Here is a 22,295-nt window from a genome sequence, read left to right on the forward strand (position 1 = left end):
GCCTGTGCCGGCCCTTCGAAAGATTTATCCAATTAGTCCCACATTCCTCCCTCCTTCCCCACCCACAGCCCTGCAAATATTTCCCCTTCAAGTATTTATCCAATTTCTGCTTTTGAGCATGAATCTGCTTCCAACGCCCTTTCAGGTAGCACCTTCCAGATAGAATCTACAATAGCTGCAGTCCAGGAAGCCATTCATCCCCTTGTGTTCCCTCAGAGAGCGGGGAGAATGTGGAACTTGCTTCCACAGGGACTGGTTGTGGCAAATTGCCTCGATGTATTTAAATTGGTGGTGGGTGGCGGGGTGGGGGGGGAGGGGGGGGGCGGGGGGGGGGTGGGGGCAAAGCTTTTATTTTTTTCTATTCATGGGATGTGGGGGTCGCTGGCCAGGTCCAGCATTTATTACCCATCCCTAATTGCCCCTTGAGAAGGTGATGGTGAGCCACCTTCTTGAGCCGCTGCAGTCCTGTGTGGTGTAGGTACACCCACTGTGCTGTTAGGGAGGGAGTTCCAGGATTTTGACCCAGCGACAGTGAAGGAACGGCCGATACATTTCCAAATCGGGATGGTGTGGGGCTCGGAGGGGAACTTGCAGGTGGTGGTGTTCCCCCATGTGTCTGCTGCCCTTGTCCGTCTAGGTGGTAGTGGTGGTGGGTTTGGGCGGCGCTGTTGAAGGAGCCTTGGCGAGTTGCTGCAGTGCATCTTGTAGATGGTACACACACTGCTGCCCCTGTGCGTCGGTGGTGGAGGGAGTGAATGTTTGTGGATGGGGTGCCGATCGAGCGGGGCTGCTTTGTCCTGGACGGTGTCGAGCTTCTTGAGTGTTGACGGAGCTGCACTCATCCAGGCAAGTGGGGAGTGTCCCATCACACTCCTGACTTGTGCCTTGTAGATGGTGGACAGGCTTTGGGGGAGTCAGGAGGTGAGTTACTCTCCGCAGGATTCCCAGCCTCTGACCTGCTCTTGTAGCCACAGTATTTATACGGCTGGGTCCAGTTCAGTTTCTGACCAACGGTAATGGTGATGTTTTCAGTCATATTGGTTGAGGGGTAAATATTGGTCCCAGGACACTGGGGAGAACTCCCCCCGCCTTCACCATGTTCCTGGTCTTCTCCCAATACCAGTCGTGGGATGTCTCACCTGAGGGGGCGGGGGGGGTCTCGGGTTTAAAGGTGATGAAGGGTTGCTGCCGTGAAGTGTCCACCCAGCTCACGGCCTAAAGTCCGTGAAGCGGAGACTCAAACTCGCGGCCTTTCTGATGCGAGAGCGAGAGACCCCGGCCACAACCTCACACAACTCCTTCACCGGGAGCACCTCCTCCTCCTCACGAGTGGAGGGCTGTGGCTTTAAGTCCCACCCCAGGGATTTGAGCACAGACATCCGGCCGGAGACTCCAGTCCTCGACTTCCGTGGCTCCATCTCCTTCCACAGCCCCTACAACCTTCCCTACCTCTGAGAGATTGTAGGGGGGGGGCGGGGGGAGGAGGGGAGGGAGAGACCCTGTTCCTTTGAGCAAGGAGGGGGGAATCCTGTCCCTTTAAGAGAAGGGGGGAGGAGAGAGGGAGATGGTGGGGGAGGGGCCCTGTCCCTTTAAGAGGAGGGGGAGGGGCACTGTCCCTTTAAGAGGGGGGAGGAGGGAGAGACCCTATTCCTTTAAGGGAGGATGGGGGGAATCCTGTCCCTTTAAGAGGAGGGGGAGGGACCCTGTCCCTTTATGAGGAGGGGGAGGGACCCTGTCCCTTTAAGAGGAGGGGGAGGGACCCTGTCCCTTTAAGAGGAGGGGGAGGGACCCTGTCCCTTTAAGAGGAGGGGGAGGGACCCTGTCCCTTTAAGAGGGGGGGGAGGGACCCTGTCCCTTTAAGAGGGGGGGAGGGACCCTGTCCCTTTAAGAGGGAGGGGAGGGACCCTGTCCCTTTAAGAGGAGGGGGAGGGACCCTGTCCCTTTAAGAGGGGGAGGGACCCTGTCCCTTTAAGAGGGGGAGGGACCCTGTCCCTTTAAGAGGGGGAGGGACCCTGTCCCTTTAAGAGGAGGAGGGACCCTGTCCCTTTAAGAGGGGGAGGGACCCTGTCCCTTTAAGAGGGGGAGGGACCCTGTCCCTTTAAGAGGAGGGGGAGGTGCCCCTGACCGAAGGTGACCTTCGGGATTTTATATGATGTAATGACCCCGGGACCCCCGGAGCCGCTCCGGTTACCTGGGCCGGATGGTTGAACGGCCTCCTAGCCGCTCCGCTCGCCCATCGCGCCACCGCCATCATCATCATCATCCCCGACCCGCCGCTACCGTTGCCGTCCGGGGTGAGGGGATCTGCACCACGTGATCCAGCCCACCGCGCATTGCGCATGCCCGGCGCCCTGCCCTCTGGGATTTGTAGTCCCGCCTTGCGCCTACAATTCATCGCTTGGGTTGAGAACAGCGCCGGCCCCGGCGCATGGAACTCTGGGGGTTGTCGTTCCCCCCACGCCCCTCGCCCGCACCCAGCACCTACAATGAATCACGTGCGATGCAACCGGCTCCGTGCGCTTGCCTGGCGCCTTGCCCTCTGGGAGTTGTAGTCCTCTTTTTGCCAGCAAAATTCCACATGTTCCCAGGACACAGAAAGAGGCCATTTAGCCCACTAAAACTGTTCTTCGTTTCAGAAGTAACTTTAGTTGCTCTGTTTGGGATTAGATTTTATTTTTTAATGATCAATTTGAACTTGACTTTTTCAGATGTATACCACATGAGCTGTTTAGAATTAACTTTAGCTGTTTAGAAGCAGTTTTGACAGATTCCTCCCCCAACCCTTCAAAATATTGCTATAGCATCTCTAACATCCACAACAGCAAGCATCTCCTCTGATAGAGAGCATGCCACAGGAGTAGGAGGAGGCCATTCAGCCCCCCTCCTCGGACCTGTTACACAGGAACAGGAGGAGACCCATTCAGCCCCTTTCAAGCCTGTTTACAGGAACAGGAGGAGGCCCATTCAGCCCCCTCTTGAGCATGTCACACAGGAACATGAGGAGGGCCATTTAGCCCCCTCTCGAGCCTGTTACACAGGAACAGGAGGATGCCCATTCATCCCCTTCCGAGCCTGTTACACAGGAACTGGAGGAGGTCCATTCAGCCCATTGTTGAGCCTGTTACACAGGAACAGGAGGAGGCCAATCAGCCCCTCTCAAGCCTGTTACACAGGAACAGGAGGAGGCCCATTCAGCCCATTGTTGAGCCTGTCACACAGGAACAGGAGGAGGTGCATTCATCCCCTTCTGAGCCTGTTACACAGGAACAGGAGGAGGCCCATTCAGCCCTCCTCTCGAGTCTGATACACAGGAACAGGAGGAGGCGCATTCATCCCCTTCCGAGCCTGTTACACAGGAACAGGAGGAGGCCAATCAGCCCTTCCTGAGCCGTTACACAGGAACAGGAGGAGGCCATTCATTGAACCCCACCCCTGCCGAGACTCACCGTCTGCCTAGATTTTTAGGTTGAAGTCCCTCGAGTGCTTCCTTAACCAACAGCCCTGCAAGTCAGAAACACCATCATGAACCACTGAGAGCCACGGCTGAGACACTGGGTCTGGTTACGGTACTGTTGGTGACACAGAGATTACGTACATGGAGGAATGATCAGGGGGCATGGCGCTACGGCAGAGTGAATAGTAAATGCTGAGCTGTTCAAATCCCAAAGGGGGACTTGAGACAACTGCCCACAACTTGTTTTGCGATTAGCATAAATTTTGAGATGCGTGCCATGAACTCAGTTGTAATAAAGACCACCAAGTCCTGTAAGTTTTTACAGAACCAGACAAAAGCTTTATCCATGAGAAAAATTATTTTAAAAGCGCATACATAGATCTACAAATTCCTGCTAATGATAACTTCTAAATCCCCTTCTTAATCTGACTCCCGGTTGCACTTCCTTTAAGGCAACAGTAAGACACACGGATTTTTAAAGACCCCAGGCAAAGTGAGACATGATACCCTGAACCAGTCAAATTCAAAGTGAGTTTTCTTAACTTTGGCCCTTTGTAGACAGCAGCTTGAGGAATAGATGCTGCATGTTTATCACACTTGTTAGGTCTTAAAAATGCCTACCTTTACACACAGACTTCACTCCTTTACACATATTTTCCCCTTTGAATGCAAATGCCCATTCTTTCACTATGTCTTTGGACTCTACCTTTCTGATCATTAAAAAAGATCTCTCATAGCACTAAGTTTTACCAGTAATCTTTGGGAAAAGTAAACACACTGGGCAGGATTTTGAGGTCGTCGGGCGGGTGTGGTGGGCGGGCCTGGGGAGTGGCCGGGAAATGGCCCCCGATCGCAATTTTACTCTCGTCACTGGTTGGGAAGGGCCGAAGGTTCAATGGCCGCCAGGCGGCCGGTTTAAAAACAGCCCAGGCAGCCCCTGGAAGGTGGCCACAGAAGAACGTCTGTTGTACGCTAGCAAACTTGAGTGATGGAGTCCAATGTTGGGGGGAGGGTAGGTCAGGTGGGCACTTGGCTCCACCACCGCTCCCCCACTGGAGGCGATGGCTGCAGGAGGGACACCCTTGTCCCCAGAGGTGGGAGGAAGTGGCCAACGCACCTCTCCAAGAGGGCATGGGAGGAGATGGCAGCCATGATGCGGAGCGGCGCACATGGGTGCAGTGCCAAAAGCCCCTCAAATACCTCCTGTGCTCGGGAAGGGTGAGTAACATGTTGGCATGGGTCAGTGTGGTGAAGGGTTAAGGTCTGGCCAACCCCACCCATATGGATCTCAGGGGTGCTGGAGTCTGAGTGCCAACTGTCAATGACACCGGAGCTGGCCAAGGGGGCAAGCCCTGGGCTGTTCGGACTGAGGGCCTTGCGGCTTGAGGGCCACCAATCGGATGTGCCCTGCGAGGGTGTTCCTCAGGTGGAGGCGTGTCCAGACTGCAGTGGCGCTGCGGGTGGAGAGTGGACTAATCCATGCTCTTCCGTCCTAGTCAGGGGAAGGATGAGCCATAACCAAGCACAGAGGGCGCCTACAGGCCGAGGTCCTGCCTAACCTCCAGCTGCTCAGCAGGTTCAAGCAGGGCACCCTGGACCTCAAGAGCCAGCTCAATCCATGTACAGCTGGGCGTGGAGAGGCTGGGGGGTGCCAGACCGAGGTAAGAGTGTGGTGCACAGAGGTGAGAGATACAAATTGTGCAACCATTCTAGTGCATTCTCTTCACTGATGGCACGTGATGTCATTGCACGCCCGCAGGATGGAATATTCTGCTCCCTGTTACTAAACTTCACCTGGCAAGGTGACACATTTCACCCCTACTTGGAAAACAATCCAGGCTGGTTTATTTAAAAATGCAAAAGTCCTTTTACACCTTACATTCTAAACATCCCCCCCCACTGTTTACAACAAGGCAAATGTTGGCCTAGTTAGCCCTGCCCTCATCCGATGAATGAAAGTTTAAAAATAAAAGGCTCTTTGAAATAGAAATGATGGGTCAAATGGCTTCCTTTTGTGCTGTGTGTTGGGGCCCTAGGACATGAAAAGAAATCTGGAGCTTTATTCTTGTAGCTACTTTTTAATAACATGGATTTCCTGCTCAAACAAAAAAAGATGGCTGCCACAAGTCACGTGAGCAAGGGGGTTGGCCCTTTGTTCAAGGAGCTACCTCCAGGGCTCATAACAGCAGAAGAATCCTTTTAGAATTCCTTATGCCTCTAAGAACATAAGAAATAGGAGCAGCAGTAGGCCATTTGGCCCCTCAAACCTGCCCCTAGACAAATAGGGAGGGTTGTAGGGGCTGGAGAAGGTTACAGAGATAGGGAGGGTTGTAGGGGCTGGAGGAGGTTACAGAGATACGGAGGGTTGCTCGGGCTGAAGAAGGTTACAGAGATAGAGAGGGCTGTTGGGGCTGGAGGAGGTACAGAAATAGAGAGGATTGTAGGGGCTGCAGGAGGTTACAAAGATAGGGAGGATTGTAGGGGCTGGAAGAAGTTACAGAGATAGGGAGGGTTGTAGGGGCTGGAGGAACTTACAGAGATAGGGAGGGTTATAGGCATTGGAGGAGATTTCAGGAATAGGGAGGGTTATGGGGTCGGAGGAGATTACAGAGATAGGGAAGGTTGTAGGGACTGGAGGAGTTTACAAAGAGAAGGATTGGAGGGGCTGGAGGAGGTGATAGAGATAGGGAGGGTTGTCGGGACTGGAGGAGGTAACAGAGATAGGGAGAGTTGTAGGGGCTGGAGGAGGTTACAGAGATAGGGAAGGTTGTAGGGGCTGGAGGAGGTTACAAAGATAGGGAGGGTTAAGGGCTGGAGGAGGTTACAGAGATAGGGAAGGTTGTAGGGGCTGGAGGAGGTTACAGAGATAGGGAGGGTTAAGGGCTGGAGGAGGCTACAGAGATAGGGAAGGTTGTAGGGGGCTGGAGGAGATTACACAGATAGGGAGAGGTGTAGGGTCTGGAGGAGGTTACAGAGATAAGGAGGGGTGTAGGGGCTGGAGCAGGTTACAGAGATAGGGAGGGGTGTAGGAGCTGGAGGAGGTTACAGAGATAGGGAGGGTTGTAGGGGCTGGAGAAGGTTACAGAGATAGGGATGGGTGTAGGGGCTGGAGGAGATTACAGAGATAGGGAGAGGTGTAGGGTCTGGAGGAGGTTACAGAGATAGGGAGGGGTGTAGGCATTGGAGGAGATTTCAGGAACAGGGAGGGTTATGGGGTCAGAGGAGGTTACAAAGATAGGGGAGGTTGTAGGGACTGGAGGAGTTTACAAAGAGAAGGATTTGAGGGGCTGGAGGAGGTGACAGAGATAGGGAAGGTTGTAGGGGCTGGTGGAGGTTACAAAGATAGGGTTAAGGGCCTGCCTTTGTAAGCAGGGTTTGGTGTTTTGTGGAGCAATGAGTGCTGTGTATTTAATGTAGTTTTAAAGATTAGAGTGAATTCACCCTCAGTGCTGATGTCCCTGGGTTGAATTGACTCTCAGCTCATCACCTTCACCAGGTTCAAATTACTATTTATCTTTCCTTGAGTTCATTATGATCTACTTTTAGAATGATTTTCATCCCTGCCCCCTTGGTATCTTTCGCTCCCCTCCAATGTGCTGTCTGAAAAAGGTGCATTTTAAATATACAAACTTAAGTGCAACTAAATTGCGCCTGATGCACTAAAAGTTGCCAGTGCGCCTGCGCTTCATTTGGTCCTCCGGATGAGACCGGTTTTCACTGCGCCTGCGTATTATCAAGTCCTCCCAAGTGTGTGGGAGGACTTCACAGGCCGATTCTCATTGCGCCTGCGTATTATGAAGTGTTCCCCAGCGCGTGAGCGAACCAATGAGCCCACGAATGGTTAGTGCGCCTGCGCGTTGTTATCCTAGCGCATGGAGGCGGACTGCGGCAGTCTGATGCTCACTGCGCTTGCGCGTTGTCATCTTCGCGCGTGTGGGCGGTCTGCTGCATTCTGATGCTCCCTGCGCCTGCGCCTGATTTGGTCCTCCCAAGGGTTTGGGAGGACCGACACTGCCTGATGGCGAGTGCGCCTGCGTTTCACCTGCCGTTTCCCCCCCACCCCCTTTCCCCGTTGCCGCAGCCGCTGCCGGCGGATGTAGAACGCGCCTGCGCAGCCGGCGGTCCTCCCAGACTGGACCTCCCGCTATCCCGTCGTGCCGTGCTTTCTTCCGGGGACATTGGAGGTGATGGCGGCTGCGGCGGTGATGATGATGTGGAGAAGGCAGCAGCGGCAGCTGGTGGTGGCGGCCGCCTTCCTGGCGGCGGTGTCGGTCTGTCTGTCGGCCGGTGAGTGGTGGTGGCGGCGGCCCCTCCCCCTCTCTCCCGGGAACGGGGAGTTGGAGAGACCCGGAGTGTTGAGGAAATGAATGACGTGGCCTTAAAGGGCCAGCCCCCTTGCTCCCCAGTATCTTAAAGGGCCAGCCCCCCTGCCACCCGGTATCTTAAAGGGCCAGCCCCCCTGCCCCCCAGTATCTTAAAGGGCCAGCCCCCCTGCCCCCCGGTATCTTAAAGGGCCATCCCCCCGCCCCCCGGTATCTCAAAGGGCCAGCCCCTCCTGCCCCCCAGTATCTTAAAGGGCCAGCTCCTCCTGCCCCCCAGTATCTTAAAGGGCCAGCCCTCCCTGCCCCCCAGTATCTTAAAGGGCCAGGCCCCCCTCCAGTATCTTAAAGGGTCAGCCCCCCCGCCCCCCCAGTATCTTAAAGGGCCAGCCCCCCCCTCCCAGTATTTTAAAGGGCCAGTTCGCCCTCCCCCCCCACCCCAATATCTTAAAGGGCCAGTTCGCCCCCCCCCCCACCAGTATCTTAAAGGATAGGCCCCCCTATCCTTGGGGCCCCTAAAGGGCTGGAATCACAATCTCAATGGCACTGAAAGAGGCCATTCGGCCCATCATTTCTGTACCAGCTCTCCACTTGAGCATTATGACCGAGTGCCATTGCCCTGCCTTTTCCCCCCTATCCCCTGCACCTTGTTTCTATTCAAATAAACATCTAATGCCCTCTTGAATGCTGTGATTGAACCTGGCTCCACCACACTTCCAGGCCGTGTATTCCAGACCCGAACCACTCGCTGTGTGGAGAAAGTTTTTTCTCACATCATATTTGCAAATCGTTTTAAATCTGTTCCCTCTTGTTCTGGATCGTTTTACGAGCGGAAGCAATTTCTCCCCCTCTGCTCTGTCCAGCCCCCTCATGGTTTTGAAAACTTCTATCGAGTCTCCTCTGAGTCTTCTGTCCAAGGAGAACAGTCCCAACCTCTCCAATCTTTCCTCATAGCTGAAGTTTCTCATCCCTGGAACTGTTCTTGTAAATCTCTTTTGCACTCTCTCCAATTTGTTCACATCCTTCCTATAATGTGGCGCCCAGAACTGTACACAGTATTCCAGCTGAGGTCTAACTAATGTCCTGTAACTAATGTTCAGCATAACCTCCCTGCTCTTGTGCTCTCTGCCCCTATTAATAAAGCTCAGGTAGGAAAAATAGAGGCATGGGGAGAGAATTCAGAAATCTGGAGTGCAAGGGGACTTAAGAGAATCCTGGACTAGGACTCCCAAGGTTAACTTGCATGTTGAGTCGGTAGTTAGGAAGGCAAATGCAATGTTGGTATTTATTTCGAGAGGACTAGAATATAAAAGCAGGGATGTGCTGCTGAGGCTTTATAAGGCTCTGGTCAGACCATATTTAGAATATTGTGAGCAATTTTGGGCCCTGTATCTCAGGAAGGATGTGCTGGCCCTGGAGTGGGTCCAGAGGAGGTTCACGAGAATGATTCCAGGAATGAAAGGTTTAACATATGAGGAATGCTTGAGGACTCTGGGTCTATACTCGATGAAGTTTAGAAGGATGAGGGGGGGGATCTGATTGAAACTTACAGAATACTGAATGGCCTGGATAGAGTGGACGTGGGGAAGATGTTTCCATTAGTAAGAGAGACTAGGACCTGAGGGCACAGCCTCAGAGTAAAGGGAAGACATTTTAGAACAGAGATGAGGAGAAACTTCTTTAGCCAGAGAGTGGTGAATCTATGGAATTCATTGCCACAGAAGGCTGTGGAGGCCAGGTCATTGAGTGTATTTAAGAGCGAGATAGATAGGTTCTTGATTGGTAAGGGGGATCAAAGGTTAAGGGTAGAAGGCGGGAGAATGGGGTTGAGAAACTTATCAGCCATGATTGAATGGCAGAGCAGACTCGATGGGCCGAATGGCCTAATGTCTGCTCCTATGTCCTATGGTCTATGGATACTATATACTTTATTAACTGCTCTCTCCACCTGCTCTGCCTCCTTCAATGATCTATGCACATATACACCCAAGTCTTTCTGCTCCTGCACCCCCTTTAAAATTCCTCCCTTATTTTATATTATCTGTTCATGTTCTTCTTACCAAAATGCATCACTTCACATTTATCCACATTGAACTTCATCTGCCACCTACCTGCTCACTCCACCAATGTGTCCATGTCCTTTTGAAGTTCCACACCTTCCTCCTCGCAATTCACAACACTCCCAAGCTTCGTATCATCTGCAAACTTTGAAATTGTCCCCTGCACACCAAGATCTAGATCCTCAATATATATCAGGAAAAGCACGCTCGCTGTCACACGAATGTACGCATGCGTACGCACGCTTGCTCACTCGCTTTCGCACACATGCTTGCTCTCACACACGCTCTGTCTCTCACAACACACACACACACAGACACATGGCCACTGACACACACACCGTCACACACACTCGTTCTCCCTCACACACACATTGACTCTCGCACACACACTGACACACACACACTCTCTCTCACTCTCACACAGACACACACGCTTGCTCTCACACAAAGACACAGCCCCCAGTCAGGTGTTCTCTCACACACACACACTCACTCTCTCACTCAGACACACCCCCAGTCAGACACTCTCACGCATACACACACTTGCTCTCACATGCACACACATACACACACAAACACACACGCTTGCTCTCTCACACACACACACACACACACTCTCCCAGTCAGGCTCTCTCTCACACACACACTCACTCTCATACACACACACACACACTCTCACATGTAGACACACCCCCAGTCAGGCTCTCTCTCACACACACACACTCACTGTCATACGCGCACACACTCACTCGCATGTAGACACACCCCCAGTCAGGCTCTCTCTCACACGCATACTCTCTCTCTCACACACACACACACACACACACACACACACACACACACACACTCGCTCTCACACTCAGACACACCCCCAGTCAGGCTCTCTCTCTCTCTCACACACACACTCACTCACTCACTCACTCACTCACTCACTCACTCACTCACTCTCACACACACACACACACACACACTCTCGCTCTCACACGCAGACACACCCCCAGTCAGACTCTCTCTCTCACACACACACACACACTCACTTACTCACACACACACTCACTCACTCTCACATGCACACACACTCGCTCTCACATGCAGACACACCCCCAGTCAGGCTCTCTCTCACACACACTTGGCACCAGTGTCCTGGCTTCAATACTTATCCCTTGTCCAACATCATTAAAATAAACCGATGGCTTGGGTCAGTGCTGTTTTGGCTGTTTGTGGGATCGTGCTGCTGTCTGCAAGAGTGACCACACATCAGAAAGAGAATACGGTTCCCGTTGTCTGTAAGGCGCTGTGGGATGTCCTGAGGCAGTGAAAGGTGCTGGGGAAATGGGAGTTCAGCTCATGCTCAGTAAATTGCACACACTCTATAACCGATCCGGACTGTACGAGTCAGGATTGGAAAAGAGCGTTGTCAGAAAGAATTTCTCTTCTGTACCGGCCAAAAGTTACACAAGTGAATTTTTGGATCAGCGCTCAGGTTGGGAGATGAGCATTCGGCCCCTCTGCTCCGTGCCAGTGTTTCTGCCCCTACACCAGCCTCCTCCCACCCTCCCTACTCCATCTTCCACTATCCCCCGTATCCTTCTATTCCTCTCTCCCCTCGTGTGTTTATCCAGCTCCTTAAACACATCGACACAATTCACCTCCACCCCTCTCTTAACCGTAGTTAACATCTCAGTGAGGTCAACATTGCTACTCTGTATCTTGGACCCGTCGGAAACAAGGGAGGTGGTCACTCTTGGACATGCCCTGGATTCGGTGCTGGGGTTACCCCCACACTTCATCCTGGAATATGGGCTTTGCCGGGTGCTCCTGTTTTTGGTTTTTAATGCTTCTCCCCCCCACTTTCCCTCTCCCCCCCACTTTCCCTCTCCCCCCCCACTTTCCCTCTCCCCCCCACTTTCCCTCTCCCCCCCACTTTCCCTCTCCCCCCCACTTTCCCTCTCCCCCCCCCACTTTCCCTCTCCCCCGCCCTTCCTTCTTCCCCCCCTTCTTCCCCCCCTTCTTCCCCGCTTCCTTCTTCCCCCCCCTCTTCCCCCCTTCCTTCTTCCCCCCTTCCTTCTTCCCCCCTTCCTTCTTCCCCCCTTCCTTCTTCCCCCCTTCCTTCTTCCCCCTTCCTTCTTCCCCCCTTCCTTCTTCCCCCCTTCCTTCTTCCCCCTTCCTTCTTCCCCCCCCCTCTTCCCCCCTTCCTTCTTCCCCCCTTCCTTCTTCCCCCCTTCTTCCCCCCTTCCTTCTTCCCCCCTTCCTTCTTCCCCCCCCTCCCTTCTTTCCCCCCCTCCCTTCTTTCCCCCCCCTCCCTTCTTTCCCCCCCCTCCCTTCTTTCCCCCCCCCCTCCCTTCTTTCCCCCCCCTCCCTTCTTTCCCCCCCCTCCCTCTTTCCCCCCCCTCCCTTCTTTCCCCCCCCTCCCTTCTTTCCCCCCCCTCCCTTCTTTCCCCCCCCTCCCTTCTTTCCCCCCCCTCCCTTCTTTCCCCCCCCTCCCTTCTTTCCCCCCCTCCCTTCTTTCCCCCCCCTCCCTTCTTTCCCCCCCTCCCTTCTTTCCCCCCCCTCCCTTCTTTCCCCCCCTCCTTCTTTCCCCCCCCTCCCTTCTTTCCCCCCCCTCCCTTCTTTCCCCCCCCTCCCTTCTTTCCCCCCCTCCCTTCTTTCCCCCCCCTCCCTTCTTTCCCCCCCCTCCCTTCTTTCCCCCCCCTCCCTTCTTTCCCCCCCCCTCCCTTCTTTCCCCCCCCCTCCCTTCTTTCCCCCCCCCTCCCTTCTTTCCCCCCCCTCCCTTCTTTCCCCCCCCCTCCCTTCTTTCCCCCCCCCTCCCTTCTTTCCCCCCCCCTCCCTTCTTTCCCCCCCCTCCCTTCTTTCCCCCCCCCCTCCCTTCTTCCCCCCCCCCTCCCTTCTTCCCCCCCCCTCCCTTCTTCCCCCCCCCTCCCTTCTTCCCCCCCCCTCCCTTCTTTCCCCCCCCCTCCCTTCTTTCCCCCCCCCTCCCTTCTTTCCCCCCCCCTCCCTTCTTTCCCCCCCCCTCCCTTCTTTCCCCCCCCCTCCCTTCTTTCCCCCCCCCCTCCCTTCTTTCCCCCCCCTCCCTTCTTCCCCCCCCTCCCTTCTTTCCCCCCCCCTCCCTTCTTTCCCCCCCCCTCCCTTCTTTCCCCCCCCTCCCTTCTTTCCCCCCCCTCCTTCTTTCCCCCCCCTCCCTTCTTTCCCCCCCCCCTCCCTTCTTTCCCCCCCTCCCTTCTTTCCCCCCCCTCCCTTCTTTCCCCCCCTCCCTTCTTTCCCCCCCTCCCTTCTTTCCCCCCCCTCCCTTCTTTCCCCCCCCTCCCTTCTTTCCCCCCCTCCCTTCTTTCCCCCCCCTCCCTTCTTTCCCCCCCCTCCCTTCTTTCCCCCCCCTCCCTTCTTTCCCCCCCCTCCCTTCTTTCCCCCCCCTCCCTTCTTTCCCCCCCCTCCCTTCTTTCCCCCCCCTCCCTTCTTTCCCCCCCCCTCCCTTCTTTCCCCCCCCCTCCCTTCTTTCCCCCCCCCTCCCTTCTTTCCCCCCCCCTCCCTTCTTTCCCCCCCCTCCCTTCTTTCCCCCCCTCCCTTCTTTCCCCCCCCCTCCCTTCTTTCCCCCCCCCTCCCTTCTTTCCCCCCCCCTCCCTTCTTCCCCCCCCCTCCCTTCTTCCCCCCCCCTCCCTTCTTTCCCCCCCCCTCCCTTCTTTCCCCCCCCCTCCCTTCTTTCCCCCCCCCTCCCTTCTTTCCCCCCCCCTCCCTTCTTTCCCCCCCCCTCCCTTCTTTCCCCCCCCCCTCCCTTCTTTCCCCCCCCTCCCTTCTTTCCCCCCCCTCCCTTCTTTCCCCCCCCTCCCTTCTTTCCCCCCCCTCCCTTCTTTCCCCCCCCCTCCCTTCTTTCCCCCCCCTCCCTTCTTTCCCCCCCCCTCCCTTCTTTCCCCCCCCCTCCCTTCTTTCCCCCCCCCTCCCTTCTTTCCCCCCCCCTCCCTTCTTTCCCCCCCCTCCCTTCTTTCCCCCCCCCTCCCTTCTTTCCCCCCCCTCCCTTCTTCCCCCCCCCTTCTTTCCCCCCCCCTTCTTTCCCCCCCCTCCCTTCTTTCCCCCCCCTCCCTTCTTTCCTCCCCCCCCTCCCTTCTTTCCCCCCCCCTCCCTTCTTTCCCCCCCCTCCCTTCTTCCCCCCCCCTTCTTTCCCCCCCCTCCCTTCTTTCCCCCCCCCTCCCTTCTTTCCCCCCCTCCCTTCTTTCCCCCCCCTCCCTTCTTTCCCCCCCCTCCCTTCTTTCCCCCCCCCTCCCTTCTTTCCCCCCCCCTCCCTTCTTTCCCCCCCTCCCTTCTTTCCCCCCCCTCCTTCTTTCCCCCCCCTCCCTTCTTTCCCCCCCTCCCTTCTTTCCCCCACCCCCCCTTCTTTCCCCCCCCTCCCTACTTTCCCCCCCCTCCCTTCTTTCCCCCCCCTCCCTTCTTTCCCCCCCCTCCCTTCGTTCCCCCCCCTCCCTTCGTTCCCCCCCCCTCCCTTCGTTCCCCCCCCTCCCTTCGTTTCCCCCCCCCCTTCGTTCCCCCCCCTCCCTTCGTTCCCCCCCTCCCTTCGTTCCCCCCCCCTCCCTTCGTTCCCCCCCCTCCCTTCTTTCCCCCCCCCCTTCTTCCCCCCCCCGCCTTCTTTCCCCCCTGCCTTCTTTCCCCCCCGCCTTCTTTCCCCCCCCGCCTTCTTTCCCCCACCCCACCTTCTTTCCCCCCCTCCCTTCGTTCCTCCCCACTCCTCTTTCACCCCCTCCCTTCTTTCCCCCCCCTCCCTTCTTTCCCCCCTCCCTTCTTTCCCCCCCCTCCCTTCTTTCCCCCCCCTCCCTTCTTTCCCCCCCCCTCCCTTCTTTCCCCCCCCCCTCCCTTCTTTCCCCCCCCTCCCTTCTTTCCCCCCCCATCCCTTCTTTCCCCCCCCTCCCTTCTTTCCCCCCCCCTCCCTTCTTTCCCCCCCTCCCTTCTTTCCCCCCCCTCCCTTCTTTCCCCCCCTTCCTTCTTCCCCCCTTCCTTCTTCCCCCCCTTCCTTCTTCCCCCCCACAAACTTCCCCCCTCCATTCCCCCCACCAAACTTCCCGTCTCCCTTCCCCCCCAAACTTCCATCCCCTTTTCCAACCCACTTCCTCCCACCCACCCCCTTTTCCCACCCACTTCCTCCCCTCCCACCCCCTTTCCCCACCCCCTTTTCCTGCCCCCCCCACCCCCTTTTCCTGTCCCCTCCCCCCCCCTCTGCCTCCACAGCGGATACATGCACAGAACCGATGATTGCCCCCTCGTATTACACTACCTCGGACGCCGTCATCTCCTCGGAGACCGTCTTCATTGTGGAAATCTCCCTGACCTGTAAGAACGGAGCACAGGTGGGTGTCAAAACAATTGGGGATCGAGCCTTAGTCAGTCCCCAAACTAATCCCACTGCCGCACTCTCTGCCCATAGCCCTGTATCAATCCCCAAACTAATCCCACTGCCCCGCTCTCTCCACATAGCTCTGTATCAATCCCAAACTAATCCCACTGTCCTGCTGTCTCCACATTGCCCAGTATCAATGCCAAACTAATCCCACTGCCCCGCTTTCTCCCCATAGCCCTGAATCAATCCCAAACTAATCCCACTGCCCCGCTCTCTCCCCATAGCCTTGTATCAATCCCCAAATGAATCCCACTGCCCCACTCTCTCCCCCTACCCCTGTATCAATCCCCAAACTAATCGCACTGTCCCACTCTCTCCCCATAGCCCTGTATCAATCCCAAACTAATCCCACTGCCCTGCTCGTTCCCCATAGCCCTGTATCAACCCCAAACTAATCCCACTGCCCTGCTCTCTCCACATAGCCCTGTATCAATCCTCAAACTAATCCCACTGTCGCACTCTCTCCCCATAGCCCTGTATCATTCCCCAAACTAATCCCACTGTCTCCCCATAGCTCTGTATCAATCCCAAACTAATCCCACTGCCCCACTCTCTCCACATAGCTCTGTATCAATCCCAAACTAATCCCACTGCCCTGCTCTCTCCCCATAGCCCTATATCAATCCCAAACTAATCCCACTATCCCACTCTCTTCCCATAGCCCTGTATCAAGCCCCAAACTAATCCCACTGTCCCACTCTCTCCCCATAGCCCTGTATCAATCCTCAAACTAATCCCACTGCCCCGCTGTCTCCACATAGCTCTGTATCAATCCCAAACTAATCCCACTGGCCTGCTCTCTCCACATAGCCCTGTATCAATCCCAAACTAATCCCACTGTCGCACTCTCTCCCCATAGCCCTGTATCATTCCCCAAACTAATCCCACTGCTCCGCTGTCTCCACATAGCTCTGTATCAATCCCAAACTAATCCCACTGTCCTGCTGTCTCCACATTGCCCAGTATCAATCCCAAACTAATCCCACTGCCCTGCTCTCTCCCCATAGCCCTATATCAATCCCCAAACTAATCCCACTATCCCACTCTCTTCCCATAGCCCTGTATCAATCCCCAAACTAATCCCACTGCCCCGCTCTCTCCACATAGCCCTGTATCAATCCCAAACTAATCCCACTGTCCTGGTCTCTCCACATTGCCCAGTATCAATCCCAAACTAATCCCACTGCCCTGCTCTCTCCCCATAGCCCTGTATCAATCGCAAACTAATCCCACTGCCCCATTCTCTCCACATAGCCCTGTATCAATCCCCAAACTAATCCCACTGCCCCACTCTATCCCCATAGTCCTGTATCAATCCCCAAACTAATCCCACTGCTCCGCTTTCTCCCCATAGCCGTGTATCAATCCCAAACTAATCCCACTGCCCCATTCTCTCCACATAGCCCTGTATCAATCCCCAAACTAATCCCACTGCCCCGCTCTATCCCCATAGCCCTGTATCAATCCCCAAACTAATCCCACTGCTCCACTCTCTCCCCATAGCCTTGTTTCAATCCCCAAACACATCCCACTGCCCCGCTCTCCCCATAGCCCTGTATCAATCCCAAACTAATCCCACTGCCCTGCTTTCTCCCCATAGCCCTGTATCAATCCCAAACTAATCCCACTGCCCCGCTCTCTCCCCATAGCTCTGTATCAATCCCCAAACGAATCCCACTGCCCCACTCTCTCCCCCTAGCCCTGTATCAATCCCCAAACTAATCGCACTCTCCCACTCTCTCCCCATAGCACTGTATCAATTCCAAACTAATCCCACTGCCCTGCTCGTTCCCCATAGCCCTGTATCAACCCCAAACTATTCCCACTGCCCCGCTCTCTCCCCATGACCCTGTATCAATCCCCAAACACATCCCACTGCCCCGCTCTCTCCCCATAGCCCTGTATCAATCCCAAACTAATCCCACTGCCCCGCTTTCTCCCCATAGCCCTGTATCAATCCCAAACTAATCCCACTGCCCCACTCTCTCCCCATAGCCCTGTATCAATCCCCAAACGAATCCCACTGCCCCACTCTCTCCCCCTCGCCCTGTATCAATCCCCAAACTAATCGCACTGTCCCACTCTCTCCCCATAGCACTGTATCAATCCCAAACTAATCCCACTGCCCTGCTCGTTCCCCATAGCCCTGTATCAACCCCAAACTAATCCCACTGCCCTGCTCTCTCCACATAGCCCTGTATCAATCCTCAAACTAATCCCACTGTCGCACTCTCTCCCCATAGCCCTGTATCATTCCCCAAACTAATCCCACTGTCTCCCCATAGCTCTGTATCAATCCCAAACTAATCCCACTGCCCCACTCTCTCCACATAGCTCTGTATCAATCCCAAACTAATCCCACTGCCCTGCTCTCTCCCCATAGCCCTATATCAATCCCAAACTAATCCCACTATACCACTCTCTTCCCATAGCCCTGTCACCATCCCAAACTAATCCCACTGAGCCACTCTCTCCCCATAGCCCTGTATCAATCCTCAAACTAATCCCACTGCCCCGCTGTCTCCACATAGCTCTGTATCAATCCCAAACTAATCCCACTGGCCTGCTCTCTCCACATAGCCCTGTATCAATCCCAAACTAATCCCACTGTCGCACTCTCTCCCCATAGCCCTGTATCATTCCCCAAACTAATCCCACTGCTCCGCTGTCTCCACATAGCTCTGTATCAATCCCAAACTAATCCCACTGTCCTGCTGTCTCCACATTGCCCAGTATCAATCCCAAACTAATCCCACTGCCCTGCTCTCTCCCCATAGCCCTATATCAATCCCCAAACTAATCCCACTATCCCACTCTCTTCCCATAGCCCTGTATCAATCCCCAAACTAATCCCACTGCCCCGCTCTCTCCACATAGCCCTGTATCAATCCCAAACTAATCCCACTGTCCTGGTCTCTCCACATTGCCCAGTATCAATCCCAAACTAATCCCACTGCCCTGCTCTCTCCCCATAGCCCTGTATCAATCGCAAACTAATCCCACTGCCCCATTCTCTCCACATAGCCCTGTATCAATCCCCAAACTAATCCCACTGCCCCACTCTATCCCCATAGTCCTGTATCAATCCCCAAACTAATCCCACTGCTCCGCTTTCTCCCCATAGCCGTGTATCAATCCCAAACTAATCCCACTGCCCCATTCTCTCCACATAGCCCTGTATCAATCCCCAAACTAATCCCACTGCCCCGCTCTATCCCCATAGCCCTGTATCAATCCCCAAACTAATCCCACTGCTCCACTCTCTCCCCATAGCCTTGTTTCAATCCCCAAACACATCCCACTGCCCCGCTCTCCCCATAGCACTGTATCAATTCCAAACTAATCCCACTGCCCTGCTCGTTCCCCATAGCCCTGTATCAACCCCAAACTATTCCCACTGCCCCGCTCTCTCCCCATGACCCTGTATCAATCCCCAAACACATCCCACTGCCCCGCTCTCTCCCCATAGCCCTGTATCAATCCCAAACTAATCCCACTGCCCCGCTTTCTCCCCATAGCCCTGTATCAATCCCAAACTAATCCCACTGCCCCACTCTCTCCCCATAGCCCTGTATCAATCCCCAAACGAATCCCACTGCCCCACTCTCTCCCCCTCGCCCTGTATCAATCCCCAAACTAATCGCACTGTCCCACTCTCTCCCCATAGCACTGTATCAATCCCAAACTAATCCCACTGCCCTGCTCGTTCCCCATAGCCCTGTATTAACCCCAAACTATTCCCACTGCCCCGCTCTCTCCCCATAGCCCTTTATCAATCCCAAACTAATCCCACTGCCCCACACTCCCCATAGCCCTGTATCAACCCCCAAACTAATCCCACTGCCCCGCTCCCTCCACATAGCCCTGTATCAACCCCCAAAATAATCCCACTGCCCCACTCCCTCCCCATAGCCCTGTATCAATCCCAAACTAATCCCACTGCCCTGCAGATACTTTGTCATTCACTCCACAAACTGAGGAAACCCATGTTTCCCCGTCTGCCTGATTGGGCTGCTCGTTAACCCTGTGAAGATTGCAGTAAATCTGTACTCGACTCCCCCTGTCCTGTGACAAGAAGAGTCTGAGAACACCTGTGGGATTGTTTTAACACAGCGCGGGCTTGTGGGCTGCTGGAGAGCTCGGAGCCCGCCTGTGACCGGGTGCCTTCGGACCCCTGGGGCCAGCTGGGTGGCGTTAACCTATGGCAGAGCCTGGATATGACGGGGGTGGGGGTGGGGGGTGCTTGTGGCTGAACAGAGGCTGAACCTGCAAACGTCCTGCGAATCCTAGTTTTCTCCCTCCCCACACCAACTCCCCCAACTGTCTCCTTTCCGTGCCCAGCCGTAGCGCTGGTGGTGGTGTCCTGAGTCTGCCCGACAAGCAAAGCTCTCCGGCGGCAACATATTTGGTTTCTGGCTATTCGACTGCAGTGGGCGGCGCAGCCGAGGGCACCGCTGCCTCCCCGATGAGCCACTGCGAGGTGGGGTTGTGTCGAGGTGGCTAATGTTGATCCCAATCACCTCTTGAACACTTTTGGAGCGTGAATCTGCTTCCACCGCCCCTTCGTGGGGCAGCTCGTTCCCGATCACAACCCCGTGGCTGTGGGGTCTGGAGTCACACACAGGCCAGACCAGGTAAGGACGGCAGGTTTCCTTCCCTAAAGGGACATTAGTGAACCCGATGGGGTTTTAAGCAACAAACGATGGTCACCAATACTGAGACTCGCGTTCAATTCCGCGTCTTTATGAATTCATTTTGAAATTCCGCTGGTTGCTGTGGTGGGATTTGAACCCCATGTCACCCAGGGCATTGGCCTTGTGGGGTGGGGTGGGGCCCTCTGGGCCACTGGCTCCGTCACCTTACCGCTAGGTCTTGTTAGTCGAAGCCCCCTGGACTCCGGGTCCAGTGAGACAGCCACTCTGTTATGGTATCCCTAACGGAGCTGACCCTCTCCCGACAGAACGTGGCGCTGTACGCAGACGTCAACGGCAAACAGTTCCCAGTCACGCGAGGCCAGGACATCGGCCGCTACCAGGTAGGGTGTGTTTGGGGGCCGGGGTGTGTTCACGGTGGGGTGGGTTTGCGGGCAAGTTTGGGGGTGGGGTGGGTTTGGGGGCGGGTGAAGAGTGGGTTTGGGGGTGGGGTGGGTTTGGGGGCGGGTGTAGAGTGGGTTTGGGGGCGGGTGTAGAGTGGGTTTGGGGGCGGGTGTAGAGTGGGTTTGGGGGCGGGTGTAGAGTGGGTTTGGGGGCGGGTGTAGAGTGGGTTTGGGGGCGGGTGTAGAGTGGGTTTGGGGGCGGGTGTAGAGTGGGTTTGGGGGTGGGGGCAGAGTGGGTTTGGGGGCGGGTGTGGGTGTAGCGTGGGTTTGGGGGCGGCTGTAGCGTGGGTTTGGGGCGGCTGTAGCGTGGGTTTGGGGCGGCTGTAGCGTGGGTTTGGGGGCGGGTGTAGAGTGGGTTTGGGGTGGGTGTGGGTGTAGTGTGGGTTTGGGGGTGGGTGTGGGTGTAACATGGGTTTGGGGCCTGCTGTCGCATGGGTTTGGGGGCGGGTGTGGGTGTAGCGTGGGTTTGGGGGCGGGTGTGGGTGTAGCGTGGGTTTGGGGGCGGGTGTAGAGTGGGTTTGGGGGCAGGTGTAGAGTGGGTTTGGGGGCAGGTGTTGGTGTAGTGTGGGTTTGGGGGTGGGTGTAGAGTGGGTTTGGGGGCGGCTGTAGTGTGGGTTTGGGAGTGGGTGTGGGTGTAGCGTGGGTTTGGGGGTGGGTGTGGGTGTAGCGTGGGTTTGAAGGTGGGTGTGGGTGTAGCGTGGGTTTTGGGGTGGGTGTAGAGTGGGTTTGGGGGCAGCTGTAGCGTGGGTTTGCGTGTGGGTGTAGCGTGGGTTTGGGTGTAGCGTGGTTTTGGGTTTGGGGGTGGGTGTAGCGTGGGTTTGGGGGTGGGTGTAGCGTGGGTTTGGGGGTGGGTGTAGGGTGGGTTTGGGGTTGGGTGTAGAGTGGGTTTGGGGACGGGTGTGGGTGTAGAGTGGGTTTGGGGGTGGGTGTAGAGTGTGTTTGGGGGCGTGTGTGGGTGTAGAGTGGGTTTGGGGTTGGGTGTAGAGTGGGTTTGGGGTTGGGTGTAGAGTGGGTTTGGGGGTGGGTGTAGTGTGGGTTTGGGGGTGGGTGTGGGTGTAGCGTGGGTTTTGGGGTGGGTGTAGCGTGGGTTTGGGGGTGGGTGTAGCGTGGGTTTGGGGGTGGGTGTAGCGTGGGTTTGGGGGTGGGTGTAGAGTGGGTTTGGGGGCGGGTGTGGGTGTAGAGTGGGTTTGGGGGTGGGTGTAGAGTGTGTTTGGGGGCGTGTGTGGGTGTAGAGTGGGTTTGGGGGCGGGTGTAGAGTGGGTTTGGGGCGGGTGTAGAGTGGGTTTGGGGCGGGTGTAGAGTGGGTTTGGGGGCGGGTGTAGAGTGGGTTTGGGGGCGGGTGTAGAGTGGGTTTTGGGGGCGGGTGTAGAGTGGGTTTGGGGGCGGGTGTAGAGTGGGTTTGGGGGCGGGTGTAGAGTGGGTTTGGGGGCGGGTGTAGAGTGGGTTTGGGGGCGGGGTGTAGAGTGGGTTTGGGGGCGGGTGTAGAGTGGGTTTGGGGGCGGGTGTAGAGTGGGTTTGGGGGCGGGTGTAGAGTGGGTTTGGGGGCGGGTGTAGAGTGGGTTTGGGGGCGGGTGTAGAGTGGGTTTGGGGGCGGGTGTAGAGTGGGTTTGGGGGCGGGTGTAGAGTGGGTTTGGGGGCGGGTGTAGAGTGGGTTTGGGGGCGGGTGTAGAGTGGGTTTGGGGGCGGGTGTAGAGTGGGTTTGGGGGCGGGTGTAGAGTGGGTTTGGGGGCGGGTGTAGAGTGGGTTTGGGGGCGGGTGTAGAGTGGGTTTGGGGGCGGGGTTGGTTTAATGTGGGTTTGGGGGGCGGGTTTGGGTTTAGAGTGGGTTTGGGGGTGTGTGTGGATTTAGAGTGGGTTTTTGGATGTGTGTGGGTTTGGGAGCGGGTGTTGGGGTGGGTTTAGATGGGGGTTTGGGGACGGGGGTGGGTTTGGGGGCGGGGTGGGTATGGGTTTGGGGGCGGGGGTGGGTTTGGGTGAGGGGGTGGGTGTCA

The 22,295-nt window shown here is 56.1% G+C and overlaps 2 protein-coding genes across 3 annotated transcripts in view; one reads left to right on the plus strand and one right to left on the minus strand.

Annotated features, from left to right (window-relative positions):
- The window catches only part of idh3g (isocitrate dehydrogenase (NAD(+)) 3 non-catalytic subunit gamma), a 41,291-nt gene extending 38,971 nt beyond the window's left edge, over nucleotides 1-2,320 (minus strand). For both annotated transcript variants that reach the window (XM_041181505.1, XM_041181504.1), the window contains exon 1: nucleotides 2,192-2,320. In XM_041181505.1, coding sequence (XP_041037439.1) covers nucleotides 2,192-2,263 — 72 coding nt within the window. In that variant the 5' untranslated portion in view covers nucleotides 2,264-2,320. The remainder of the gene's footprint in view (nucleotides 1-2,191) is intronic.
- Nucleotides 2,321-7,508: 5,188 nt separating this feature from the next.
- The window catches only part of ssr4 (signal sequence receptor, delta), a 34,902-nt gene continuing 20,115 nt past the window's right edge, over nucleotides 7,509-22,295 (plus strand). Inside the window, exons 1-3 of the mRNA XM_041181508.1 lie at nucleotides 7,509-7,741; nucleotides 15,042-15,160; nucleotides 20,171-20,245. Of these exons, the coding sequence (XP_041037442.1) occupies nucleotides 7,642-7,741; nucleotides 15,042-15,160; nucleotides 20,171-20,245 (294 nt within the window). The 5' untranslated portion in view covers nucleotides 7,509-7,641. The remainder of the gene's footprint in view (nucleotides 7,742-15,041; nucleotides 15,161-20,170; nucleotides 20,246-22,295) is intronic.

The sequence above is a fragment of the Carcharodon carcharias genome, assembly GCF_017639515.1.
Source record: "Carcharodon carcharias isolate sCarCar2 chromosome 35 unlocalized genomic scaffold, sCarCar2.pri SUPER_35_unloc_8, whole genome shotgun sequence".
In the NCBI taxonomy this organism is placed as follows: Eukaryota; Metazoa; Chordata; class Chondrichthyes; order Lamniformes; family Lamnidae; genus Carcharodon; species Carcharodon carcharias.